At 42.2% G+C, this 22,478-nt stretch overlaps 2 protein-coding genes across 3 annotated transcripts in view; one reads left to right on the forward strand and one right to left on the reverse strand.

Annotated features, from left to right (window-relative positions):
• Nucleotides 1-22,478, forward strand: part of LOC110171222 (zinc finger CCHC domain-containing protein 24-like) — a 40,681-nt gene that overhangs the window by 1,369 nt on the left and 16,834 nt on the right. Inside the window, exons 1-4 of one of the 2 annotated variants that reach the window (XR_008631725.1) lie at nucleotides 9,896-10,052; nucleotides 10,231-10,535; nucleotides 11,124-11,391; nucleotides 11,477-11,618. Coding sequence is in view for 1 of the 2 variants with exons in the window: in XM_020936917.2 (XP_020792576.1) it covers nucleotides 11,477-11,668 (192 nt within the window). In the remaining variant the exon portion in view is untranslated. Of the gene's footprint in view, nucleotides 1-9,895; nucleotides 10,053-10,230; nucleotides 10,536-11,123; nucleotides 11,392-11,476; nucleotides 11,669-22,478 lie in introns of those variants that run through there. The other variant, XM_020936917.2, reaches the window with a different exon arrangement.
• LOC110171224 (zinc finger CCHC domain-containing protein 24-like) lies at nucleotides 5,975-8,930 on the reverse strand. Its single transcript, XM_020936918.2, has 3 exons — nucleotides 8,801-8,930; nucleotides 7,811-7,951; nucleotides 5,975-6,262 (listed from the first exon to the last, which is right to left on the reverse strand). The coding sequence occupies exons 1-3, from the start codon at nucleotides 8,816-8,818 to the stop codon at nucleotides 6,143-6,145; spliced, it is 279 nt and encodes a 92-aa protein (XP_020792577.2). The 5' UTR covers nucleotides 8,819-8,930; the 3' UTR covers nucleotides 5,975-6,142.

Below are 22,478 nucleotides of genomic sequence, written 5' to 3' on the forward strand. Positions count from 1 at the left end.
AAACTAGGTCTAAACCAGGACTAAACCAGGTCTAAACCAGGACTAAACCAGGTCTAAACCAGGTCTAAACCAGGTCTAAACCAGGTCTAAACCAGGACTAAATCAGGTCTAAACTAGGTCTAAACCAGGAGTAAACCATGACTAAAACCAGGACTGAACCAAGTCTAAACCAGGACTAAAACTGTGAAAACAGGAACATACCGCTGTGTAATCCTTTTATTTCAACAAAGTAACTGTAATCCAATTACCACTCACTGAAACAGTAACTGTAACTGAATACAGTTACTCATAATTTATATCTGATTACATAACGCTGATAAATGTAATCTGTTATTCCCCAATGCTGAGCATAAATAATAATAGGAATAAATAGTTTAAAATATAAATAACATTGATTGAATCACCTGTTTGTCTGCTGCTGTTGTGTCCTTTGGCAAGTCTCTTCACTCATCTCTGTGTAGCCTGTTTGTGTGTGGGTGTGTCTGTGGTGAGTGGTTGGTGGTGGTTGGTGGCTGGAAGGGCAGATGGCACAGATGGGCAGCCTTTATTGGGTCAGTCGACCCCAGGGCAGCTCTGGCTACAATGAAAGAAGTCCTGGTTCAGTCCTGGGCACATGTTGTAGCCTGTGATTTAAGTTCTGTAGGTGATTTACGTTCTTTAGGTCGAAACGTTCAAACAAAGACTTCACGTTGATCGGTCAAACATCACAACAGGAGAACTTTAGTTAAATCTAGAAAAGCACAGGTGTTTTCCACAAAGTCCTTCCCTGTGCTTCTCTCTACAAAATCATCTGTATTTACACTCAAATAGGCTGAAGTACATCTGTCGGTGTCGCCATGTTTGTTTTGTGTTTGATTCTTACTTGGTCTGGTTTCTTTATCGACCGTACTGTCATTCTCACGCCTGGAAACACCTTTCAAACCAAACCTGCGCCATAATGTGACTGATGAGAATGAACTGAATGATGTTTTATGACATTATAAAGACATTCTCTTTGCATGTTTGATTTTATGAGCTATAACATCAACTGGTTTAGGGACTACAGGTGGATATTAGCACTGGCACTACCACTGTTGGGTAAGTTACTTCAAATCTGTAATGTGTTATTTATGACTTACTATCATTTTAAAGTAATTTGTTACTTCACAATATTACTGCATTTAAAATATAAGGCTTTACACGACTATTAAATTACTTTTACTCTCACCAAAATAACTGTGCGAAGATGCTGAACTTTTGCGCCACATATGGACTGAACCAGGACTAATCTTGGACTAGAACTTGGAATCTAGGACCAGCCCTGAGAGAACCCCGAGCCCGTGGAGCAGGGTGTACACAAAGCACAATCAGGTGTCAGTTCCAGTTAGCTCCATGGAGGGTGGAGTTCTGCGCTGGTCCTTTTGCCCACAGTTACCCGACGGTCTACACGGGCGCACCTCCAGTCCCGAGATTTGGAACTGTAACAATGGCGTTTCGCCGCTGCTGATTTCGTGGTGATTTTAGTGAATTTGCATTAAGAAAAACGAAAAACCCACCACTTCAATCCAGATTAAAAATGCATTGTAACGCGCGTTTCTGACATTTGTACCGAATAAAATATATATATATTTTTTTCCTGTAAAGCCTTACATTACTAGCCTGATTGATCAGCCAGTTTCATTGCTATTTGGTTGTGAAGTATGTAATGCACCACTAACAGGACTAACTGGTGTATTAAGCTTTTCCCAAATCCTGTAGGAAGAAGGACAATAACCTCTTTTCCCTTGATAAAATTCACCAAACATTCTCTTTGTTCCAGCTTTAAATCCTCGATTCTCGGGAATCGTTGCCAACACAGAATGTATGACTCTTCGCTGATTGGCTGGTGCCCAAACCCGCACTTCTGGGGTTCTTGTAAACCGTCTAGTGTATTCTGATTCCTGACCTAGTCGCTGGAGAGAAATGAAATTGAGCGGAGGCACTAGGTGGCACCAGCCTGAATATTACATTACTACATTACAGCAAAACCAATGCATTACAGTTATTCGTTATTTTTTTTAATGTGTATTGTGCACTGCCTCTGTCTCATTAAATAAACTAAACTAAGATAAATTAGGCAAAGCTAGTGCGTCTTTAATTTTACTGTATGTTTACCCCAGACTCTATACGGGCTTGATTAAATTTGCTGCCCATCACATTTTTGCTGGTTGTTTTGGCTCTCGTTGCCCTCAGCTCCATTGGCCGGTGGTTTGAGTCTATATGAATGAGCGCGTTGTACGGGGCCATACTGCTGTGTAAGAGACTGTCAGAGCTCCGGCCACAGGAGGCAAACTCAGAAACACTATTCTGAGAAAACTCTGAGGTTTACCCCAACTGGCCTTAGCTCGGGTCCAGAGGAGCCGAGATACGAGTCACATCACAGTTTTACGCACTTAATCCTGTTCAGATAGATCGGTCCAACATAAAAAATAGTCTAAAGGGCCCATGTTTCGTTATTTTCTGATCTGGAGTTGTGTTTTGTTTCATTCACACACGTTCAACATCAGTGTGTCCCAAACTTTTTTTCTGGGGACCCATATTTTAAAAGTCACAAACCTTTGCGACTCGAGTCAATAGACATTGTTCGTAAATCACAAAATAAAGTTGGATTTGACCATTATACTATTACATGTACCGGAGTTACGTAATCAGAGTACAAATTATGAGTAACTGTATTCAGTTACAGTTACTGTTTCAGTGAGTGGTAATTGGATTACAGTTACTTTGTTGAAATAAATGGATTACACGGTGGTATTTTCCTGTTTTCCCATTTCACATTTTGGGCTAAATCCCTTTGTTTTCCACTCATTGCCGGACACTAAACCAGGTCCAAACCAGGTCTAAAACTAGGTCTAAAACTAGGTCTAAACCAGGTCTAAACCGGGTCTAAACCCAGGTCTAAACCAGGTCTAAAACCAGGTTTAAACCAGGTCCAAACCAGGTCTAAAACCAGGTCTAAAACCAGGTCTAAACCAGGTCTAAAACCAGGTCTAAACCAGGTCTAAAACCAGGTTTAAACCAGGTCCAAACCAGGTCTAAAACAGGCCTAAACCAGGTCTAAAATCAGGTCTTAAACAGGTCTAAAACAGGATTTAACAGGACTAAACCAGGTCCAAACCAGGTCTAAAACAGGTCTAAACCAGGTCTAAAAACAGGTCCAAAACAGGATTTAACAGGACTAAACCAGGTCTAAATCAGGTCTAAAAACAGGTCTAAACCAGGTCTAAAAACAGGTCTAAACCAGGTCTAAACCAGGTCTAAACCAGGTCTAAAAACAGGTCTAAAAACAGGTCTAAACCAGGTCTAAACCAGGTCTAAACCAGGTCTAAACCAGGTATAAACCAGGTATAAACCAGGTCCAAAACAGGTCTTAAACAGGATTTAACAGGACTTAATCATGCTGCATGGACCGTGTCTCCTCCTCTTCTATCAGTAATATTTTTAATTTGGTTAAATAAAGTCTGGGCTTTTTATTTTCTTTTATCAGACAAAACTTCTTATGTTATGATATCAGAGTCTTTTCTTCTCTGCAGCAAATCAAGTAATCCAAAGTATTCAGATTACATTACTCACTTTAAGTAATTTAATGGATTACGTTACAAACTACATTTTGGGGTGTGTAATCTGTAATCTGTAGGGGAATACATTTTAAAAGTAACTTTCCCAACACTGACTATACTACATACTTTGCAGTGACATAGCGCCGTGGGGGTGTTCTACATGTATGGCTATGGCGTAGTGTTCGGCGGTTACCATGGTGACACAATGCCCACACCACAGCAAAGACTATCAAAGCAGTTTTAAGATATCTCGCATGGATTTAAACAATCTATTTTCAGAAGTCTGGGATTAATACGAGCGTTCGTGGTTCAGTTTAGGTCAGAAAAACAGAAATTTGTCCAGCCAAGTCAGTTATTTATGGTCAGATTGTGTGAAAACAAAGCTCAGATTAAAGTCTGACTTGAGTAACACGTCTTCAGACAAAGAAGATCAGTGTTTCCCCAAACTTTTTTTCTGGGGACCCATATTTTAAAAGTCACAAACCTTCGCGACCCGAGTCAACAGACATTATTCGTAAATCATAAAAATAAAGAGTGCCATTGTTAAAGATTAACGAGGATATTTTATTGTTGACTGAGTGATCGTGTCTCCCTGAACAATTAGTATTACTCAAGTTTTAAACAATGAAAAACCATGATTGAAGCAGCAATAAAAGGATCCATAAGTCGTCTATTTGGACATTAAATGTAGCCTGTTTCTTTTTCTTTTCAACATTCAATTGAATCTAGCTGGTTTCACTTGACCTCGCAGCATTAGGATTCGTTCGCTCAACGGTAGGCAGGTTTTTTATTTATTTATTTAACCAGTCGCTGTTATTTGGTCGTGACGTATGTAATGCGCCAAATCCCGTAGGAAGAAGGACAATACCGTCTTTCCCCTTGATAAAATTCACCAAACATTCTCTTTGTTCTGGCTTTAAATCCTCAATCTCGGGAATCGTTGCCAACAGAGAATGTATGGCTCTTCGCTGATTGGCTGGTGTCCGAACTCGAACTTTTAAACCAGGGGTGTCAAACTCATTTTGGTCCGGGGGCCGTATCCAACCTACTTTGATCCCAAAGGGGCCGGATCAGAAAACTCATGTCATATAAACCCCAAAAATAACAATAAGTTCAAATATTTGTGCAGAGAAACACAAATCTATTACAGAAATCTTTTTTAATTGATGAACTCTTTCTTTTACAAAATATTATAATATCATGAACAACCTGAAACTTTAAGAAAAATGCAATTTCAACACAATGTTTTAACATTAACTTGTGTGCAAACAGGAATAAGTCAATTTTTCTTGTAAAATCCTGCACTCGGCTCCACTTTTCTCATGTTGGACATTTTTCTGATGAGGGTGTCACGGTCAACAGTCAAAACGATCGTCCTTTAAGAGCGTTTGGAAAGAGACAAGTCTTCATTTGTGCTGCTCTGGTGGGAGGGGCCACGTACAGAGACGCTGGAGACGCTGCTATGCTAAGCAACGCAGAAAATTACCAATATTTTAATCGAAAATATAATTTAAATATTTTAGTAGAAAATCTGCCGAGGGCCAGATTAAAGGTCTTGGAGGGCCGGATCTGGCCCCCGGGCCTTATGTTTGACACCTGTGTTTTAAACTGTCTAGTGTATTCCGATTCCTGACCTAGTCACAAGAGAGAAATGAAATTGAGCTGGCTAAATCGAATCAGCAATATTGGAACAAAATAGTCAATAAACTAATTACAAAAAGATTAGAAATGATACAAAACATGTGTCAATATTTCTAATGAGATTGGTGGACCTGTCTGTGTTTTTGAAGCGTGTTTCCGTCCGGGTGCAGGAGGAGATCGCAGCAGCAGATCAGGCACAACATTCATTCTGTTTCTGAGCTTTTTCATTTTTGTGAGCAAAGAAAATCCCAATTCACACAAATATGTAGGAGTGAAAAGAATAAGCATAGAAACACACTACTGAAAACAGGATATTCACTCGATCTCATGTGTCAGAAGTGTATATCACAGACCTACATGCAGATTGTGACCAGGTGACCCCAAAAAAAATCTCTTGCAACCCACCTGAGGGTCACAACCCAGTCTTTGAGAAACAATGCTGCATATTTAGACTGAGTTCTTCTCTCAAACAGAAGACACTCTGTTCCACTTTGTGATGTCATGTGGTGATACAGGAAGTGTCCCACTGTGTTTCAAACGTTACACAGTACGGTATAAAACCTATTTATCTCACATTTGTTTAAGTTTGGGCGCTTTTATTGCTCAAATATGTTGAAAAGTATGTTTTCTTTAGTGGGGTCGCCTCTCCATAGATCTAACCAGTAACATGATTGGTAAAGTGATTTGTATAGTTCTAAGTGTTAGTCAGGAGTCTTTCTGTGATTTCTTACTTTCAAATTCAAATTAATAACCAATTTTGAAGAGAGTTTCTTCATTTATTATCTTCATTTGGAGAAAGCACAAATAAATACAAAATATTTACATTCAGAAGTTCATAAGAACAGAAAAAAAAAATAAAAAATCTGCATTAGAACATAGTTTTTTTCCGTTTGTAACATGGATGTCGTGAGTTGGTTGTGGTTTCATCTGTAGCGCTGTCTGCAGCAGCGGCCCATCTTCTTACACTTCTCACACAGGTGCTGCAGGTGAGCTTTGTCTGGGTCCAAATGGTCGTCCAGTCCATCAGGCTTCTCCAACGGACGCTAAAAAGAAGAACAGAATTTTTTTATTTTTATTATTTATTTATTATTTATTTATTTATTTTACCTTATATATTATTTTTTTATTTTGTTATTTTATTTATTTTTATTTATTTATTTAGCCTAGGTGTATATTTTTTATTTATTTATTTTTATTATTTATTTATTTTTATTTATTTATTTTACCTTCATGTATATTTTTATTTTGTTATTTTTATTTTTATTATTTTATTTTACCTTCATGTATATTTTTATTTTGTTATTTTATTATTTTTATTTATTTATTTAGCCTAGGTGTATATTTTTATTTATTATTTTTTTATTTATTTATTTTGTCTGGGTGTATATTTTATTTATTTATTTTATTTTATATTTTTATTTATTTATTTTTTTTATTTTTTATTTATTTTTTTATTTTATTATTTTTATTTATTTATTTTGCCTGGGTGTATATTTTTATTTATTTATTTTATTTTATAATTTTTATGTATTTAATTTGCCTCAGTCTATACCACATAAGCCTAGACTCTACATATGACTCGAAATAAGCTTATGGAAAAAAAGGAGTAAACCTCCTGTTACAAATCCTCAGCTTGCAGGACTAAACCAAGACTCAACCAGGACTAAACCAGGACTAGACCAAGACTAAACCTGGACTAAACCTGGATAATACCAGAACTAAACAAGACTAAAAATAAAATTAAGATTAAACCGAGACCAAAACACTGAACCAGGACCAAAACCGAGACTAAAAACTGGACTAAACTAGTACTTTACCAGGACAACATCAAGACTAAAAACGGGACTAAACCAGGACTAAACCACAACTAAACCACAACTAAACCTGGATAATACCAGAACTAAACCAAGACTAAAAACAGGATAAAATTAAGACTAAACCAGGACAAATTACTGAACCAGGACCAAACCGATACGAAACCAGGACTAAACCGAGACTAAAAACAGGACTAAACTAGTCTAGTACTATACCAGGACTAAACCAAGACTACATCAAAACTAAAAACAGGACTAAACCAGGACTAAACTGAGACTAAAAATTTGACTAAACCAGTACTATATCAAGACTAAACCAGGACTACATCAAGACTAAAAACAGGACCAAACCAGGACTTAACCAAAACTAAAAACAGGACTAAACTAGTACTATACCAGGACTAAACCAGGACGTCATCATGACCAAAAATGTGACTAAACTAGGACTTAACCAAGACTAAAAACAGGACTAAACTAGTACTATCCCAGAAATAAACCAGGACGTCATCATGACTAAAAATGTGACTAAACCAGGACTTAACCAAGACTAAAAATGTGACTAAACCAGGACTGGACCAAGTCTAAAAACAGGACTAAACCAGGACTTAACCAAGACTAAAAACAGAACTAAACGAGAATTAACCAAGACTAAAAACAGGACTAAACTAGTTCTATACCAGGACCAAACCAGGACTGCATCATGATTAAAAATGTGACTAAACCAGGACTTAACCAGGACTAAAACCAGGACTAAACCAGGACTAGACCAGGCCTGACCTGTCTGTGTGGGTACACGTTGATTTTACAGGAGGTGCACTCTTGTCCCATGTTGGCCCAGGAGTTGGCGCTCATCCACTTCCTGCTACACTGTGAGCACTGATATTCTCCAAAACACCTCCTCTTCCCCTGGTACGGAGTCTGCGACAAAACAAAAGACGCACTATGTAACTTTTGTTTTGTTCTGCTCGTCTCCATGGAGATTTGATTGGAATACGAAGTTCAGTTAAAATAAAACAAAATAATTTACATGCCAAACTGTGACAAAAATAAAAATAGACTAAATCAATATCAACTCCAGTGTAAAGAAAACTAAAGGACCAGGTCTAAACCAGGACTAAACCAGGACTAAACCAGGACTCAACACTAAACCAGGCCTAAAACTGGACTAAATCAGTATCAAACTAGAATTAAACCAGGACTAAATCAGGACTAAATATTAAACCAAGCCTAAAACTGGACTTAATCAGGATCAAACCAGGACTAAACCAGGACTAAACCAGGACTCAACACTAAACTAGGACTAAATAAGGATCAAGCCAGAATTAAACCAGGTCTCACCACTAAACCAGGCCCAAAACTGGACTAAATTAGGATCAAACTAGAATTAAACCAGGACGAAACCAGGACTAAACACTAAACCAGGTTTAAATCAGGACTAAACCAGGACTAAACACTAAACCAGGTTTAAATCAGGTCTAAACCAGGACTAAACCAGGTCTTAAACAGAACTAAGTCAGGAATAAACCAGGATTAAACCAGGACTAAAACAGGACTAACCCAGGACTAAACACTAAACCAAGACTATAACAGAACTAAATCAGAATCAAACCAGGACTACAAACTAAACTGTGACTTAGTTGACTTAATTTCTTGAGATTTCATATTTTACATTTTTTTAATTCATAATATAAAATGTTTTCTCTTGTCTTAAATCTGACCTGAACTATTTTAACATGCCTTGTCTCCAAACATTTCCAAAATTCTTACCTTTTTTGTTCCGTTCATTGCTCCTTTTTCCTGAAGTCCTCTTTGTCTTCCTCAAAAAACAGCATCTGAAAAGTTTCTGCGTAGGTCGGGTTTATATAGAGCTGCTCCTCCGGCTGAAAACATAAACAGCTGATGATTTAAGTTTCACTTTAGTTTCCCCTGAAAACGAAACTCATCTAGTGGCCAAACATGGTCACTGCAACCAAAACAAAGTGTCCAAATCAGCTTCCTATTATGATGCAACATTTTGAGGAGCTTTTACCATTTAAAGGACATGATATTTTGTCTTAAATTGTCAATCGCTATGGCAACGTGTGGTCCTAATTTCTCATCTTTCTGAAACCCATGGACAAGAGTGAATGAGACTTGAATTTAGGTTTGATATTGACAAATATTAAGCTACTAGTAAGAGAATTGAACCCACAACCTCATGCAAAAAAGGCTCTAGGATATGTTTAAAGGTGCACTATGTAACTTTTCCGGTGGAGGGGCTGACACCTGCTCGTCTCCGTGGAAACTGTAGTGCTTTGTCTGTAATGTTACACGCTATAAATGTATTCAACTTTAAATTATTTTCAATTTTTGATGATTCAAACGATTATTTTTTAGTTACACAATGTGTTTATTCAGCATTTCTCTCTCAAAAAACACTTTGTTATTGATAATTTACACAAAACTTTCAAAATAAAATACAGGCTACAAATATGAACCAAGACTAAAAACAGGCCGTGTCTGTCCTGCTCGTCTTTATGGAGATAGATAGACAGGTTTAATGCCATACAGTGGGACATTCCAGGCAAAGCAGGCAAGAAAGCGGTGGCATCTCCATGGAGACAAGCAGGTGGCGGACCCCCCTCCAGAAAAGTTACTTATTGTGGCTTTAAATTGCCTCCATTTGAGCACAGTTGAGATGTATAATTTTACAGTTGTTCAAAATCACTAAAGAAAGTGAGGTTAGGTTTCATTCTTCATGTAGAACAACAACAGTGGCTTAAGTTTCTGTTTCGTTGCATCAGCTGTGACAAAAGTGAAACTTAACTGGTTATGTTTAGATTATGATCTCTCTCTCTCTCTCTCTCTCTCATATATACACACACACACACACACAGATACTGGGAAAAACAACGGACATCTAAGTCCAGAAAACTGCAGTACTCTGAACAGCAAAGATACTGCGCAGAACTCTCAAGCTCCCAGGCCTCTGCTAGAGGACCCGAGCTGAATGAGGGTTAGAGACCTACCACCGTGGAAGGTGAGAAAACACATTTTATATATATATATATATATATATATATGTATATATATATATATATATATACATATAGTATATACACACATATATATACACACAGACACACACACATATATATAGTCCGGGTACTCAGGGTCTGCTCCTGTGCAGCCAGGATGAGTCTTTGTGTGTCCTTCAGAGCAGCTCTCTCAAGCCACTGGGAGGATTTCTTGATATCAGCCACTTCAGTTCTGTTCCGGTGGTTCGGTGGTGTAGGGGCTTGTCCTGCCATGATGGTCCCTCCAGCACCTCTTCCTCTGGACCCCACTGTCTGAGACATTCTCTGAGCACTTCCTCTCTTGGGGCCTTGTCCTTGATGTTCTCAAGGAGCTTGGATGTTTCATCCTGGACAGTGGTTCCCACACTCACTAGTCCTTGGCCTCCCTCCTTCTGCCTTTGTGTACAGTCTCAGGGTGCTGGATTTGGGATGAACCCTTCATGCAGGTCAGGAGCTTTTCTGTCTTAACATCTGTGGTCTGTATCTCCTCCTTTGGCCAGTGCATGACTCCTGCTGGGATCTGATCACTGGCAGAGCGGAGCTGTTTATTGATGACTGTTTATTAATCTCAAGAATTAAAGTAAAAAACTTTTTTTTTAAATGTTTTCTGCGCTGAAATGAATCAAGGGATATGTAGTTTCAGATGTTTTTTAACTGTTGCTACTATAAAATCATGTATTTAAGCAAAGGATTTTGTAATTCAATATTGTGACAGCCACAATATTATTGTGAGACTTGATGATACGATATCACCATATTTTGGTTATTATTACATTCCTATCACTTACTAATCTCACTTATATAAATAATAAGTTTATGCACATTACAGTTTACGGAATATAAAAATTAAATATTGGCAAACATTTGTTGGCAGTGCAGTAAGGAGAAGCGTCCACTTCAGATTTCACACAGACTCGAGCGCTTGGGTATTTTTCCTCCCACCATCCCTCCTCCGTTTCTTCTTCTTCTTCTCTCGTCTCGTCCCATCTCCCCTGCACACACAAAGCCTCACATTGTCCCTCTGAACTCTCCAGCAGCAGTTTGCACCATTGTCCCACAAAAGACCCCCTGTCCCCGAAGGAAACAGACCCCCGGCCCGAGCGCTGGACTCACCACATCTGCACAGTGATAATGAGAGGCACTGTGGACGAGAGAGACGAGATAAACACGGAGATCTGTCAAAGTCATTTAGAGACAAAGTTGGTCGAAATGATGAGGAAATTGGACCGTTGCCGTAGCGATTAAAGATTCATCAGACAAAAAAACCTACTCGATGAAGGCCTAGTGTTGAAACGTTGTCCTGTATGTCCTAATAAACCTCACATTTTGCAAGTAACAAATACAGACCAATGCAGTGATATGTTTCTTTGTGTTTCCTCCTCCTCAGACTCTGGATCTGTACGGGCCCTGCTCTCCTCTGGACTCTCTGAACAACCTGGTGGAGGGTCTGTGGTCTTTATCAGATCATTTCTCAGACCTGTCCCTGAGTCCGGACCCCCGAAAACCAAAGAGACCCCCTCCAAACTACCTGTGCCACCTGTGCTTCAGCAAGGGACACTACATCCGGGACTGTCCACAGGTGAGACAAAAGGATTGCGTGGGGCGTGGTCGTTTTTGATGGGGTTGGAGGCTTAAGAGTGCATCTGATTTCCTGGAAAATACGGTATTACTTCGCTATGCCATAGTAGCTGTAATGCTGCAAGTGGTGCGGCTTTGTAGTTTACTAAAGTCGTACTAAGGCTGTGTTCAGACTGCAGCCTGAAGTGACCCAAATCCGATTTTGTGGCCCCTATGTGACCTGTATCTGACCTTTTAATGACAGTCTGAAAGACACAGATCAGATTTTTTCAAATGCGACCCAGGACACTTGGATATGTGCTCCTAAAACCTCCTGGAGAGGAGAATCCGACCGATAGTTAAACCTTCAGGAGGAGCAGTGTAGTTTTTGTCTCGGCCGCAGAACACTGGGGGGTTCATGGGAGTTTGACCAACCAGTCCACATGTGCTTTGTGGATCTGGAGAAGGCGTTTGACCGTGTCCCTTGTGGTGTCCTGTGGGGGGGGGGGCTCTGGAAGTATGGGGTCCAGTCCCTGTACGACCGGAGCAGGGGCTGTGTTCATTGCCGGCAGTAAGTCAGACCTGTTCCCGATGCATGTTGGACTCCTCCAGGGCCGCCCTTTGTCACCGGTTCTGTTCATTGTATTTATGGACAGATTTTCTAGCCGCAGTCAGGGGCCGGAGGGGGTCCAGTTTGGGGACCACAGGATCTCATCTCTGTTGTTTGCAGATTGTTACGACGCAGCTCGTTTGGGGTGAGGGAAGTAACAAAAATAAAACCAAGATGTAAAATGGAATAAATTAAGTAATGTTTAATTAACAGGAATGTAAAGGTAAATTAACAAAACACTAAAAATATACAGAAAACAACCTAAATAAGAAACAGAACAACAAAATAAACAGAGTTTTGTGCCAGAAAAGGGGTCACGCAGGCTTACACAAAAACGAGTGGTAAAACTTAGGGACACACACTAAACTAAAACACAAGTTCCCCAAATTAAACCACATAAACCCACAAACAGAATCGAGTGACCAAATCAAAAAAGGCACAAAACAGAACTAGACTAACACACAAACACAAAACCAAAATGGCAGACTGGCCACCAAGGCCAGCAGCCCCCGAACAGGTGCTGGCAATCTCCTTAAATAGGGGGAGGTGGCTGCAGGTGAAGTGGCGTGGACTTGCCCCACCAATCACAGACCAGGGCTCGTGCAGCAGGAATCAAGAGAACTCTGCAGAAATATTAGAACTAAGGCCTGGGGCCGTAACACAGATGATGTTGTCCTGTTGGCTTGATCAGATCAGGACCTGCAACACAGCCGAGTGTGAAACGGCCGGGATCAGCTCCTCCAAATCCAAGGTCGTGGTTCTCAACCGGAAAATTTTGGTCTTAAAATGTTCATATTTACCTGCTCTACTATACTTTCTCTACTATATTTTGCCCATTAAAAAAAGAAATCCTATTCATCATATAGAAGCTGGCTCCAAATTCACCTCTATAACTGCTTCATTTGACTGGAGCTGAACACTGTGGGCGACTTAACTCCATTAGTCCACTTCTTTACGCTGTGCACTAATCAAAGTCCATTTAGAACAAGGTTCAAGCTCCAATTTGTTGAACTGTATGAAATATTCTCTAATATGTTTAAGCAAAATTGTTCATTTTGAGCAACAAAAGTGAAATAGTTCAGTTCTTTTGGACACAGACGTTTTGATGGATTACTTTTGAACATTTGAACAGGAGCCATAAGAGACTCACACGGCAGAAGAGAAACGGAGTGAGTTTAAAGTGTCGATGTTTTCAGTCCGACCTCAAATATGTAATAATCAAACCTCAAAGCCTCAGACTTTAAATATTTGTCCTGGTCACGTTCTGCTGAAGGAGCTGCTGCACATCCTGCTCCATCCATCACTCCACACTACAGCTCCAGACTCTGACACAGAACTGAGAGAAAAACAACACGGGGCTGGAGATACGGGCGAAGAACGAGAGGAGAGAGAGAGAGAGAGAAGAGAGAGAAAGGAGGGAGAGAGAGAAGGAGAGGAGGAGAGAGAGAGACAGAGAGAGAAGGAGGGAGAGAGAGAGAGAGAGAGAGAGGAAGGAGGGAGAGAGAGAGGGAGGAAAGGGAGAGAGGATAGAGAAACCAACAACATGAGACTGAAGATACGGGCTAAGAAGGAGAGGAGAGAGAGAGAGAGAGAGAGAGAAAGGAGGGAGAGAGAGAAGAGAAGGAGAGAGAGAGAGAGAGAGAGAGAGAAGAGAGAGAGAGAGAGAGAGAAGGAGAGAAGGAGAGAAGGAGGAAAGGGAGAGAGGAGAGAGGAAAGAGAAACCAACAACATGAGATTGAAGATACAGGCGAAGAACGAGAGGAGAGAGAGAGAGAGAAAGGAGGGAGAGAGAGAGGAGAAGGAGAGAGAGAGAGAGAAAGGAGGAAAGGGAGAGAGGAGAGAGGAAAGAGAAACCAACAACATGAGACTGAAGATACAGGCGAAGAAGAGGGAGGAAGAGAGAGAGAAAGGAGGGAGAGAGAGAAGGAGAAAGAGGGAAGAGAGAGGAGAGAGAGAGAGAAACCAACAACATGAGATTGAAGATACAGGGAAGAGACGAGAGGAGAGAAGAGAGAGAGAGAGAAAGGGAAGGAGAGAGAGAGAGAGAGAGAGAGAGAGAGAGAGAGAGAGAGAGAAAGGAGGAAAGGGAGAGAGGAGAGAGGAAAGAGAAACCAACAACATGAGACTGAAGATACAGGCTAAGGAGGAGAGGAGAGAGAGAGGTGAGGGGGGAGAAAGGGAAGGAGAGAAAGAGGGAAGGAGAGAGAGAAGGGAGAGAGAGTAGAAAGTGGGAGGAGAGAGAGGGAGAGGAGGGAGGGAGAGAAAGAGGGAGGGAAGAAGAGAGAGGGAGGAGGAGAGAGGAAGGGAGAGAGAGGGAGTAAAGAGGGGTAGCAGGGAAAAAGGGAAGGAGAGAAACGGGGAAGGAGAGAGAGATGAGGGAGAGAGGGAGTAGAGAGTGGGAGGAGAGAGAGAGAGAGGGAAGGAGAAAGAAGGGAGAGGGAGAGAGAGAATACAACAACATGAGACTGAAGATACAGAGTAAGAACGAGAGGAGAGAGGGGGGGAGAGGGAAGGGAGAGAGAGAAGGGAGAGGGAGAGAAAGAGGGAAGGAGAGAGAGGAGAGAGGGAGGGGGGAGAAAGAAGGGGAGAGAAGAAGGGAGAGAGAGGGAGTAGAGAGGGGTCAGCAGGGAGAAAGGGAAGGAGAGAGACAAGGGAGAGAGGGAGTAGAGAGTAGAGAGTGAGAGGAGAGAGAGAGAAAGAGGGAAAGAGAAAGAAGAGAGAGGGAGAGAGAAAAACAACAACATGAGACTGAAGATACAGGCTAAGAAGAAGAGGAGAGAGAGAGAGAGAGGAGGGGGGGGGTTGAGGGGGAGAAAGGGAAGGAGAGAAAGAGGGAAGAAGAGAGAGAGAAGGGAGAGGGAGAGAGGGAGTAGATAGTGGAAAGAGAGAGACAGGGTGAGGGAGAGAAAGAAGGAGGGGGGAGAAAGGAAAGGAGAGAAAGAGGGAAGGAGAGAGAGAGAAGGGAGAGTGGGAGTAGAGTGAGAGGAGAGAGAGAGAAAGAGGGAAGGAGAAAGACGAGAGAGTGAGAGAGAGAAAACAAAAACATGAGACTGAAGATACTAAGAACAAGAGGAGAGAGAGAGAGAGAGAGAGAGAGAGAGAGAGAGAGAGGGAAGGGGTGAGGGGGGAAAGGGAAGGAGAGAAAGACAGAAGGAGAGAGAGAAGGGAGAGGGAGAGAGGGAGGAGAGAGAAAGAGAGAAAACAACAACATAAGACTGAAGATACAGGCTAAGAATGAGAGGAGAGAGAGAGAGAGAGAGAGAGGGAGGAGAGAGAATGAGGAAGAGAAGGAAAGAGAGAGAGAGAAAGAAAGAGAGGGTGACAGGGAAGGAGAATGGAAAGAGAAAAAGAAAGAGAAGGGAGGAGAGAAGAGGAAAGTGAGGTGGAGAAAGAGGAGGCGGAGAGAGGGAGAGAGGAAGGGGGGGTGACAGGGACGGAGAATGGGAAGAGGAAAAGAATGGCAGGGGAGGAGAGAGGGAGGGGAGGGGAGGAGAGTGAGGTAAAGAAAGAGGAAGAGTAGAGAGAGGGGGAGAGAGAAGAAGAGAGCGTGAGAAGGAGAAAGGGAAAGGTGATGCAGAGAGGAAAGAAATAGAGAGGAAAAGAGAGGAGAGAGAAAAGGTGATGCTGAGGGAGAGAGAGAGGGAGAGACAGGGAAGAGGAGGAGAGGGTGAGAGAAAAAGAAAGACAGAGAAAGAGGGAAGAAGAGAGAGGGAGGAGGAGAGAGGAAGGGAGAGAGAGGGAGTAAAGAGGGGTAGCAGGGAAAAAGGGAAGGAGAGAAACAGGGAAGGAGAGAGAGATGAGGGAGAGAGGGAGTAGAGAGTGGGAGGAGAGAGAGAGAGAGGGAAGGAGAAAGAAGGGAGAGGGAGAGAGAGAATACAACAACATGAGACTGAAGATACAGAGTAAGAACGAGAGGAGGGGGGGAGAGGGAGAGAGAAGGGAAGGAGAAAGAGAAGGGAGAGGGAGAGAAAGAGGGAAGGAGAGAGAGGAGAGAGGGAGGGGGGAGAAAGAAGGGGAGAGAAGAAGGGAGAGAGAGGGAGTAGAGAGGGTTAGCAGGGAGAAAGGGAAGGAGAGAGTCAAGGAGAGAGAGAGGTAGAGAGTAGAGAGGTGAGAGAGAGAGAGAGAAGAGGGAAAGAGAAAGGAAGAGAGAGGAGAGAGAAAAAACAACAACATGAGACTGAAGATACAGGCTAAGAAGAAGAGGAGAGAAAGAGAGGAGGGAGGGGGTTGAGGGGGAGAAAGGGAAGGAGAGAGAGAAGGGAGAGGAGAGAAAGAAGGAGGGGAGAAAGGAAAGGAGAGAAAGAGGGAAGGAGAGAGAGAGAAGGGAGAGTGGGAGTAGAGTGAGAGGAGAGAGAGAGAAAGAGGGAAGGAGAAAGAAGAGAGAGTGAGAGAGAGAAAACAAAAACATGAGACTGAAGATACTAAGAACAAGAGGAGAGAGAGAGGAGAGAGAGAGAAGAGAGAGAGAGAGAGGGAAGGGGTGAGGGGGGAAAGGGAAGGAGAGAAAGACAGAAGGAGAGAGAGAAGGGAGAGGGAGAGAGAGAAAGAGAGAAAACAACAACATAAGACTGAAGATACAGGCTAAGAAATGAGAGGAGAGAGGGAGGAGAGAGAATGAGGAAGAGAAAGAGAGAAGGTGAGAGAGAGAGAGAGAAGAAAGAGAGGGTGACAGGGAAGGAGAATGGAAAAGAGAAGGGAGGAGAGAAGAGGAAAGTGAGGTGGAGAAAGAGGAGGCGGAGAGAGGGAGAGAGGAAAGGGGGGGGGGTGACAGGGACAGAGAATGGGAAGAGGAAAAGAATGGCAGGGGAGAGAGAGGAGGGAGGGGAGGAGAGTGAGGTAAAGAAAGAGGAAGAAGAGAGAGGGGGAGAGAGAAGAAGAGAGCGCGAGAAGGAAAAAGGGAAAGGCGATGCAGAGAGGAAAGAAATAGAGAGGAAAAGAGAGGAGAGAGAAAAGGGAGAGAGAGAGGGAGAGACAGGGAAGAGGAGGAGAGGGTGAGAGAAAAAGAAAGACAGAGAAAAGAGAAAGAGAGAGAGAGGAAAGGTGGTGAGAGAGAGAGAGCGTGTATCCAGTTACATTCGAGATCCAATCTGGCATCTGCTCCTTGTTACAACCTGCAGACCCCAAGTATGTGAAGAGAGACTTTCACACGAGACGTAAAAACATCCAAATAATGTAACGGCAACGCGTAAAGAGAAGGATTTATTTATTATTTTATTATTTAAAGGTCACATGTTACGCAGAACTGACTCTTGTGAGCTTTAAGTCACGTTATAAAGCTGTTACCTCCTCAAAAACAAAACCAGACCCGGAGGAAGATGGAGAAGATCAGAGAGTCAGACGATTGTTTTGTTTCCGCAGCAGGATCCAGTGGCGTAGTGGGGATTTTATAAAGTTTTAAAAAGAAAAAAAGAGTTTCTGACGTCGTCGATGACAAATAAACAAACATAAAGGCGCCGGTCCAGTAAAAATCTGTATTATTTTATGTTTATGATGCAGAATCTTGTTATTAACATTAACGCTGATTCATAATCACCTACAGAACGTAAAGCATCAGGTACAACACATGAACCAGGACCGAACCAGTCCTTTTTTAGTCCTGATTTTAGTCCTGATTTACTCCTGGTTTAGTCCTGGTTAGATTTAGTCCTGTTTTAGTCCTGTTTTAGTCCTGGTTTAGTCCTGGTTTAGACCCGGTGTAGACCTGGTGTAGACCTGTTTTAGACCTGGTTTAGTCCTAATTTAGTCCTGGTTTAGTCCTGGTTTAGATCTGGTTTCGTCCTTTTTTTAGTCCTGGTTTAGTCCTGTTTTAGTCCTGTTTTAGACCTGGTTTAGTCCTGGTTTAGTCCTGGTTTAGTCCTGGTGGGTTTAGACCTGGTTTTAGTCCTGGTTTTAGACCCGGGTGTAGACCTGGTGTAGACCTGTTTTAGACCTGGTTTAGTCCTGGTTTAGTCCTGGTTTAGACCTGGTTTTATTTACAAGTTAAAAAAAATAGAAAAAGCTTTTAATTACAAGTAACAAATTTTTTTTGCATTTTTTATTATAATTTTTGACACAATAGATTTGATTTAACTTAAAAAAAAAAAAATAAATAAATAAAAAATTAGGGAATATGTTACGCAGAACTGACTCTTGTGAGCTTTAAGTCACGTTATAAAGCTGTTACCTCCTCAAAAACAAAACCAGACCCGGAGGAAGATGGAGAAGATCAGAGAGTCAGACGATTGTTTTGTTTTGTTTCGCAGCAGGATCCAGTGGCGTAGTGGGGATTTTATAAAGTTTTAAAAAGAAAAAAAGAGTTTCTGACGTCGTCGATGACAAATAAACAAACATCTGTATTATTTTATGTTTATGATGCAGAATCTTGTTATTAACATTAACGCTGATTCATAATCACCTACAGAACGTAAAGCATCAGGTACAACACATGAACCAGGACCGAACCAGTCCTTTTTTAGTCCTGATTTAGTCCTGGTTTAGATCTGATTTAGTCCTGGTTTAGTCCTGGTTTAGTCTTGTTATAGTCCTGGATTAGACCTGGTTTAGTCCTGTTTTAGTCCTGGTTTAGTCCCTGGTTTAGACCCGGTGTAGACCTGGTGTAGACCTGTTTTAGACCTGGTTTAGTCCTAATTTAGTCCTGGTTTAGTCCTGGTTTAGATCTGGTTTCGTCCTTTTTTTAGTCCTGGTTTAGTCCTGTTTAGTCCTGTTTTAGTCCTGTTTTAGACCTGGTTTAGTCCTGGTTTAGTCCTGGTGTAGTCCTGGTTTAGACCTGGTTTAGTCCTGGTTCAGTCCTGGTTTAGACCTGGTTTAGTCCTGATTTAGTCCTGGTGTAGACCTGGTTTAGACCTGGTTTAGTCCTGTTTTAGACCTGGTTTAGTCCTGTTTTAGACCTGGTTTAGTCCTGTTTTAGTCCTGGTTTAGTCCTGGTTTAGACCCGGTGTAGACCTGGTGTAGACCTGTTTTAGACCTGGTTTAGTCCTGGTTTAGATCTGGTTTCGTCCTTTTTTTAGTCCTGGTTTAGTCCTGTTTTAGTCCTGTTTTAGACCTGGTTTAGTCCTGGTTTAGTCCTGGTTTAGACCTGGTTTAGTCCTGGTTTAGTCCTGGTTTTAGTCCTGTTTAGACCTGGTTTAGTCCTGGTTTAGTCCTGGTTAGTCCTGGTGTAGTCCTGGTTTAGACCTGGTTTAGACCTGGTTTAGTCCTGGTTTAGTCCTGGTTTAGACCTGGTTTTAGGTTTAGTCCTGGGTTTACCTGGTCCTGTTTAGCTTTAGTCCTGGTTGGTCCTGGTTTAGTCCTGTTTTAGACCCTGGTTTAGTCCTGTTTAGTCCTTTAGACCTGGTTTAGACCTGGTTTTAGACCTGGTTAGTCCTGGTAGACCTGGTTTAGTCCTGGTTTAAGTCCTGTTTTAGACCTGGTTTAGTCCTGGTTTAGTCCTGGTTTAGACCTGGTTTATTTACAAGTTAAAAAAAAATAGAAAAAGCTTTTAATTACAAGTAAATCTCATGGTACAACATGGTCATTTAACAAAAATTTTCTTTGCATTTTTTATTATAATTTTGCCACAATAGATTTGATTTAACTTAAAAAAAAATAAAATAAAAATAAAAAAAAAAATTAGGGAAAGCTTTTAATTACAAGCCCATCTCAAAACAGATTAAACCAAGATCAGACAGACTTTTTGAATATCGTCAAATCGTGTTTATTCCGTCCAAAGTTGTAAAAAAAAAAAAAGAAAGAAAACACATTATTAAAATACCAGCGGTCTATAAAATCAGCCTCGTTTAAATATCTGTATCACATTCTTTGCATTCTCCATTTTTCTCAATGAGTTCATGACGTCAAACTTTGAGCTTATCTTTTAGCCATAGACCATAATGTAGGGTTGAAGGGCCGAGGAGCATGTTAACTGTTCCCACACGTCGTCGGCGAAGTATATCGGGGGGTTTTGCAGTTCTTTAGGCTGAGTTTGTGGTTTGGTTTTCAGTCTGGTTTGAATCATCGCTGCAGCGGGAGAATGAAAGAATGTCATGGATCAGTGAGCCGGGCTTTCTCAGGATAAACCAGGTTAAGTCAAGTCTGGCTCAAACAAACACATGTGTCTGCGCTTAAAGTTAAAGGAGACGTATGAGGTAAAATCAGGCTTTATTAACCTTAGAGGAACTGTGTGGAGATCTGTAGCACTTTTACAGTTTCAAAAGAGACATTATAATCACAACTGAACCTGTGTTGCTGGTCCCTAAACCTGCAGATCACGTGGTGCGTTCGATTATCCATCCAACTCAGATGTAGGAGGACGTTGCCTAGTGACACGCACTGACACGCCCCTTTTCCTCGGACAGTGAAACTCTGAACAACTGACCGAGCAAGTTTCCGAGATAGAATCCAAGGCCACGTTCAGACTGCAGGGCTTAATGCTCAATTCCGATTTTTTTGTGAAATCCGATGTTTTTGCGAGGTCGTTCACATTTCCAATTAAATGCGACTTGTCTGTGACGGTAAACGGCCCGAAAGTGTCCCGCATGTGCACTGGAGACACGACGACGTCAACCCCATGCGTCAACCGCAGCGAGCGTGATCTGTGTTTACGGAAGTTGTCCAAACATGGACGCGAGCATTGAGCACCTGGAGATTTTACAGCTCCGGTTTCCGCCTGCTTCAGCGCAGAATAGTGACGTTTGTGGCTTGTTGATAACGTAGACCTAGAGTGTTATTTCATACCTGACAGTTTCGACTGCTCACTAGCGTCTTCCTCAGAGTCACGTGATGTTGCTGTGACGTGTCCGGTCAGCTGATTTAAACAGGTTTTGGCGCTGTCTTCCTACCGGTGGAGGCAGGACGACAGCGCCATCTGCAGTCCCACTTCCTCAGGACAGCATCCCAGGTGTGTGAGAGTAAAAAAGCCCCCTCGTCCCGGTTTACAGTCCTGTGGGCACGTTTCCGTATTTCGATTGCCTCTTTAATCCAGCGGCGATGTTTGTTTTCCTCTGTCCCAATGATGTTTGCTCCATCCCAAGTCCATAAGGTGGTTCTCTCTTTTACAACGGTCGGAAATGGCCGATTTGAGTTGTTCCTGTTCTGCTTTGTGTTTGTGACGCTAGTGAGCGGTCGAAACTGTCAGGTATGAAATAACACTCTAGGTCTGAAAAAAAGAACCTAATAACATATTAATCAGGTCAAATGGAGATAGAGTAATAAAAACATTGAGATATATGTGCCAAAATAAATGTAGGAAATGACAAAGATGGTCTTGATTTGGTCTCGATGGGCCGTGGTCTCAGTCTTGTCTCGGTCTTGACCTTTAAAAATCTTGGTCTTGTCTCGGTCTTGGTCTTGTCTCGGTCTCGACTCTGTCTCTTGAGGTCTTGTCTGTCTCTGGGTCTCGACCCTCTGAGTCTTGGTCTTGTCTCTCGGTCTCGACCCTCTGAGGTCTTGGTCTTGTCTCGGTCTCGACCCTCTGAGGTCTTGGTCTTGTCTTGGTCTTGACCTTTAAAAATCTTGGTCTTGTCTTGGTCTCAGGACTCTGTGGTCTTGGTCTTGTCTCGGTCTCGACCCTCTGAGGTCTTGGTCTTGTCTCGGTCTCAACCCTCTGAGGTCTTGGTCTTGTCTTGGTCTCGGGACTCTGAGGTCTTGGGTCTCGGTCTGACCCTCTGAGTCTTGGTCTTGTCTCGGTCTCGACCCTCTGAGGTCTTGGTCTTGTCTCGGTCTCAACCCTCTGAGGTCTTGGTCTTGTCTTGGTCTTGACCTTTAAAAATCTTGGTCTTGTCTTGGTCTCGGGACTCTGTGGTCTTGGTCTTGTCTCGGTCTCAACCCTCTGAGGTCTTGGTCTTGTCTTGGTCTCGGGACTCTGTGGTCTTGGTCTTGTCTCGGTCTCAACCCTCTGAGGTCTTGGTCTTGTCTCGGTCTCAACCCTCTGAGGTCTTGGTCTTGTCTCGGTCTCAACCCTCTGAGGTCTTGGTCTTGTCTCGGTCTCGACCCTCTGAGGTCTTGGTCTTGTCTTGGTCTTGACCTTTAAAAATCTTGGTCTTGTCTTGGTCTCGGGACTCTGTGGTCTTGGTCTTGTCTCGGTCTCGACCCTCTGAGATCTTGGTCTTGTCTCGGTCTCAACCCTCTGAGGTCTTGGTCTTGTCTCGGTCTCAACCCTCTGAGGTCTTGGTCTTGTCTCGGTCTCAACCCTCTGAGGTCTTGGTCTTGTCTCGGTCTCGACCCTCTGAGGTCTTGGTCTTGTCTC

The sequence above is a fragment of the Boleophthalmus pectinirostris genome, unplaced genomic scaffold (genome assembly GCF_026225935.1).
Source record: "Boleophthalmus pectinirostris isolate CB_2022bp ecotype Guang Dong unplaced genomic scaffold, ASM2622593v1 HiC_scaffold_14, whole genome shotgun sequence".
Classification (NCBI taxonomy): domain Eukaryota; kingdom Metazoa; phylum Chordata; class Actinopteri; order Gobiiformes; family Gobiidae; genus Boleophthalmus; species Boleophthalmus pectinirostris.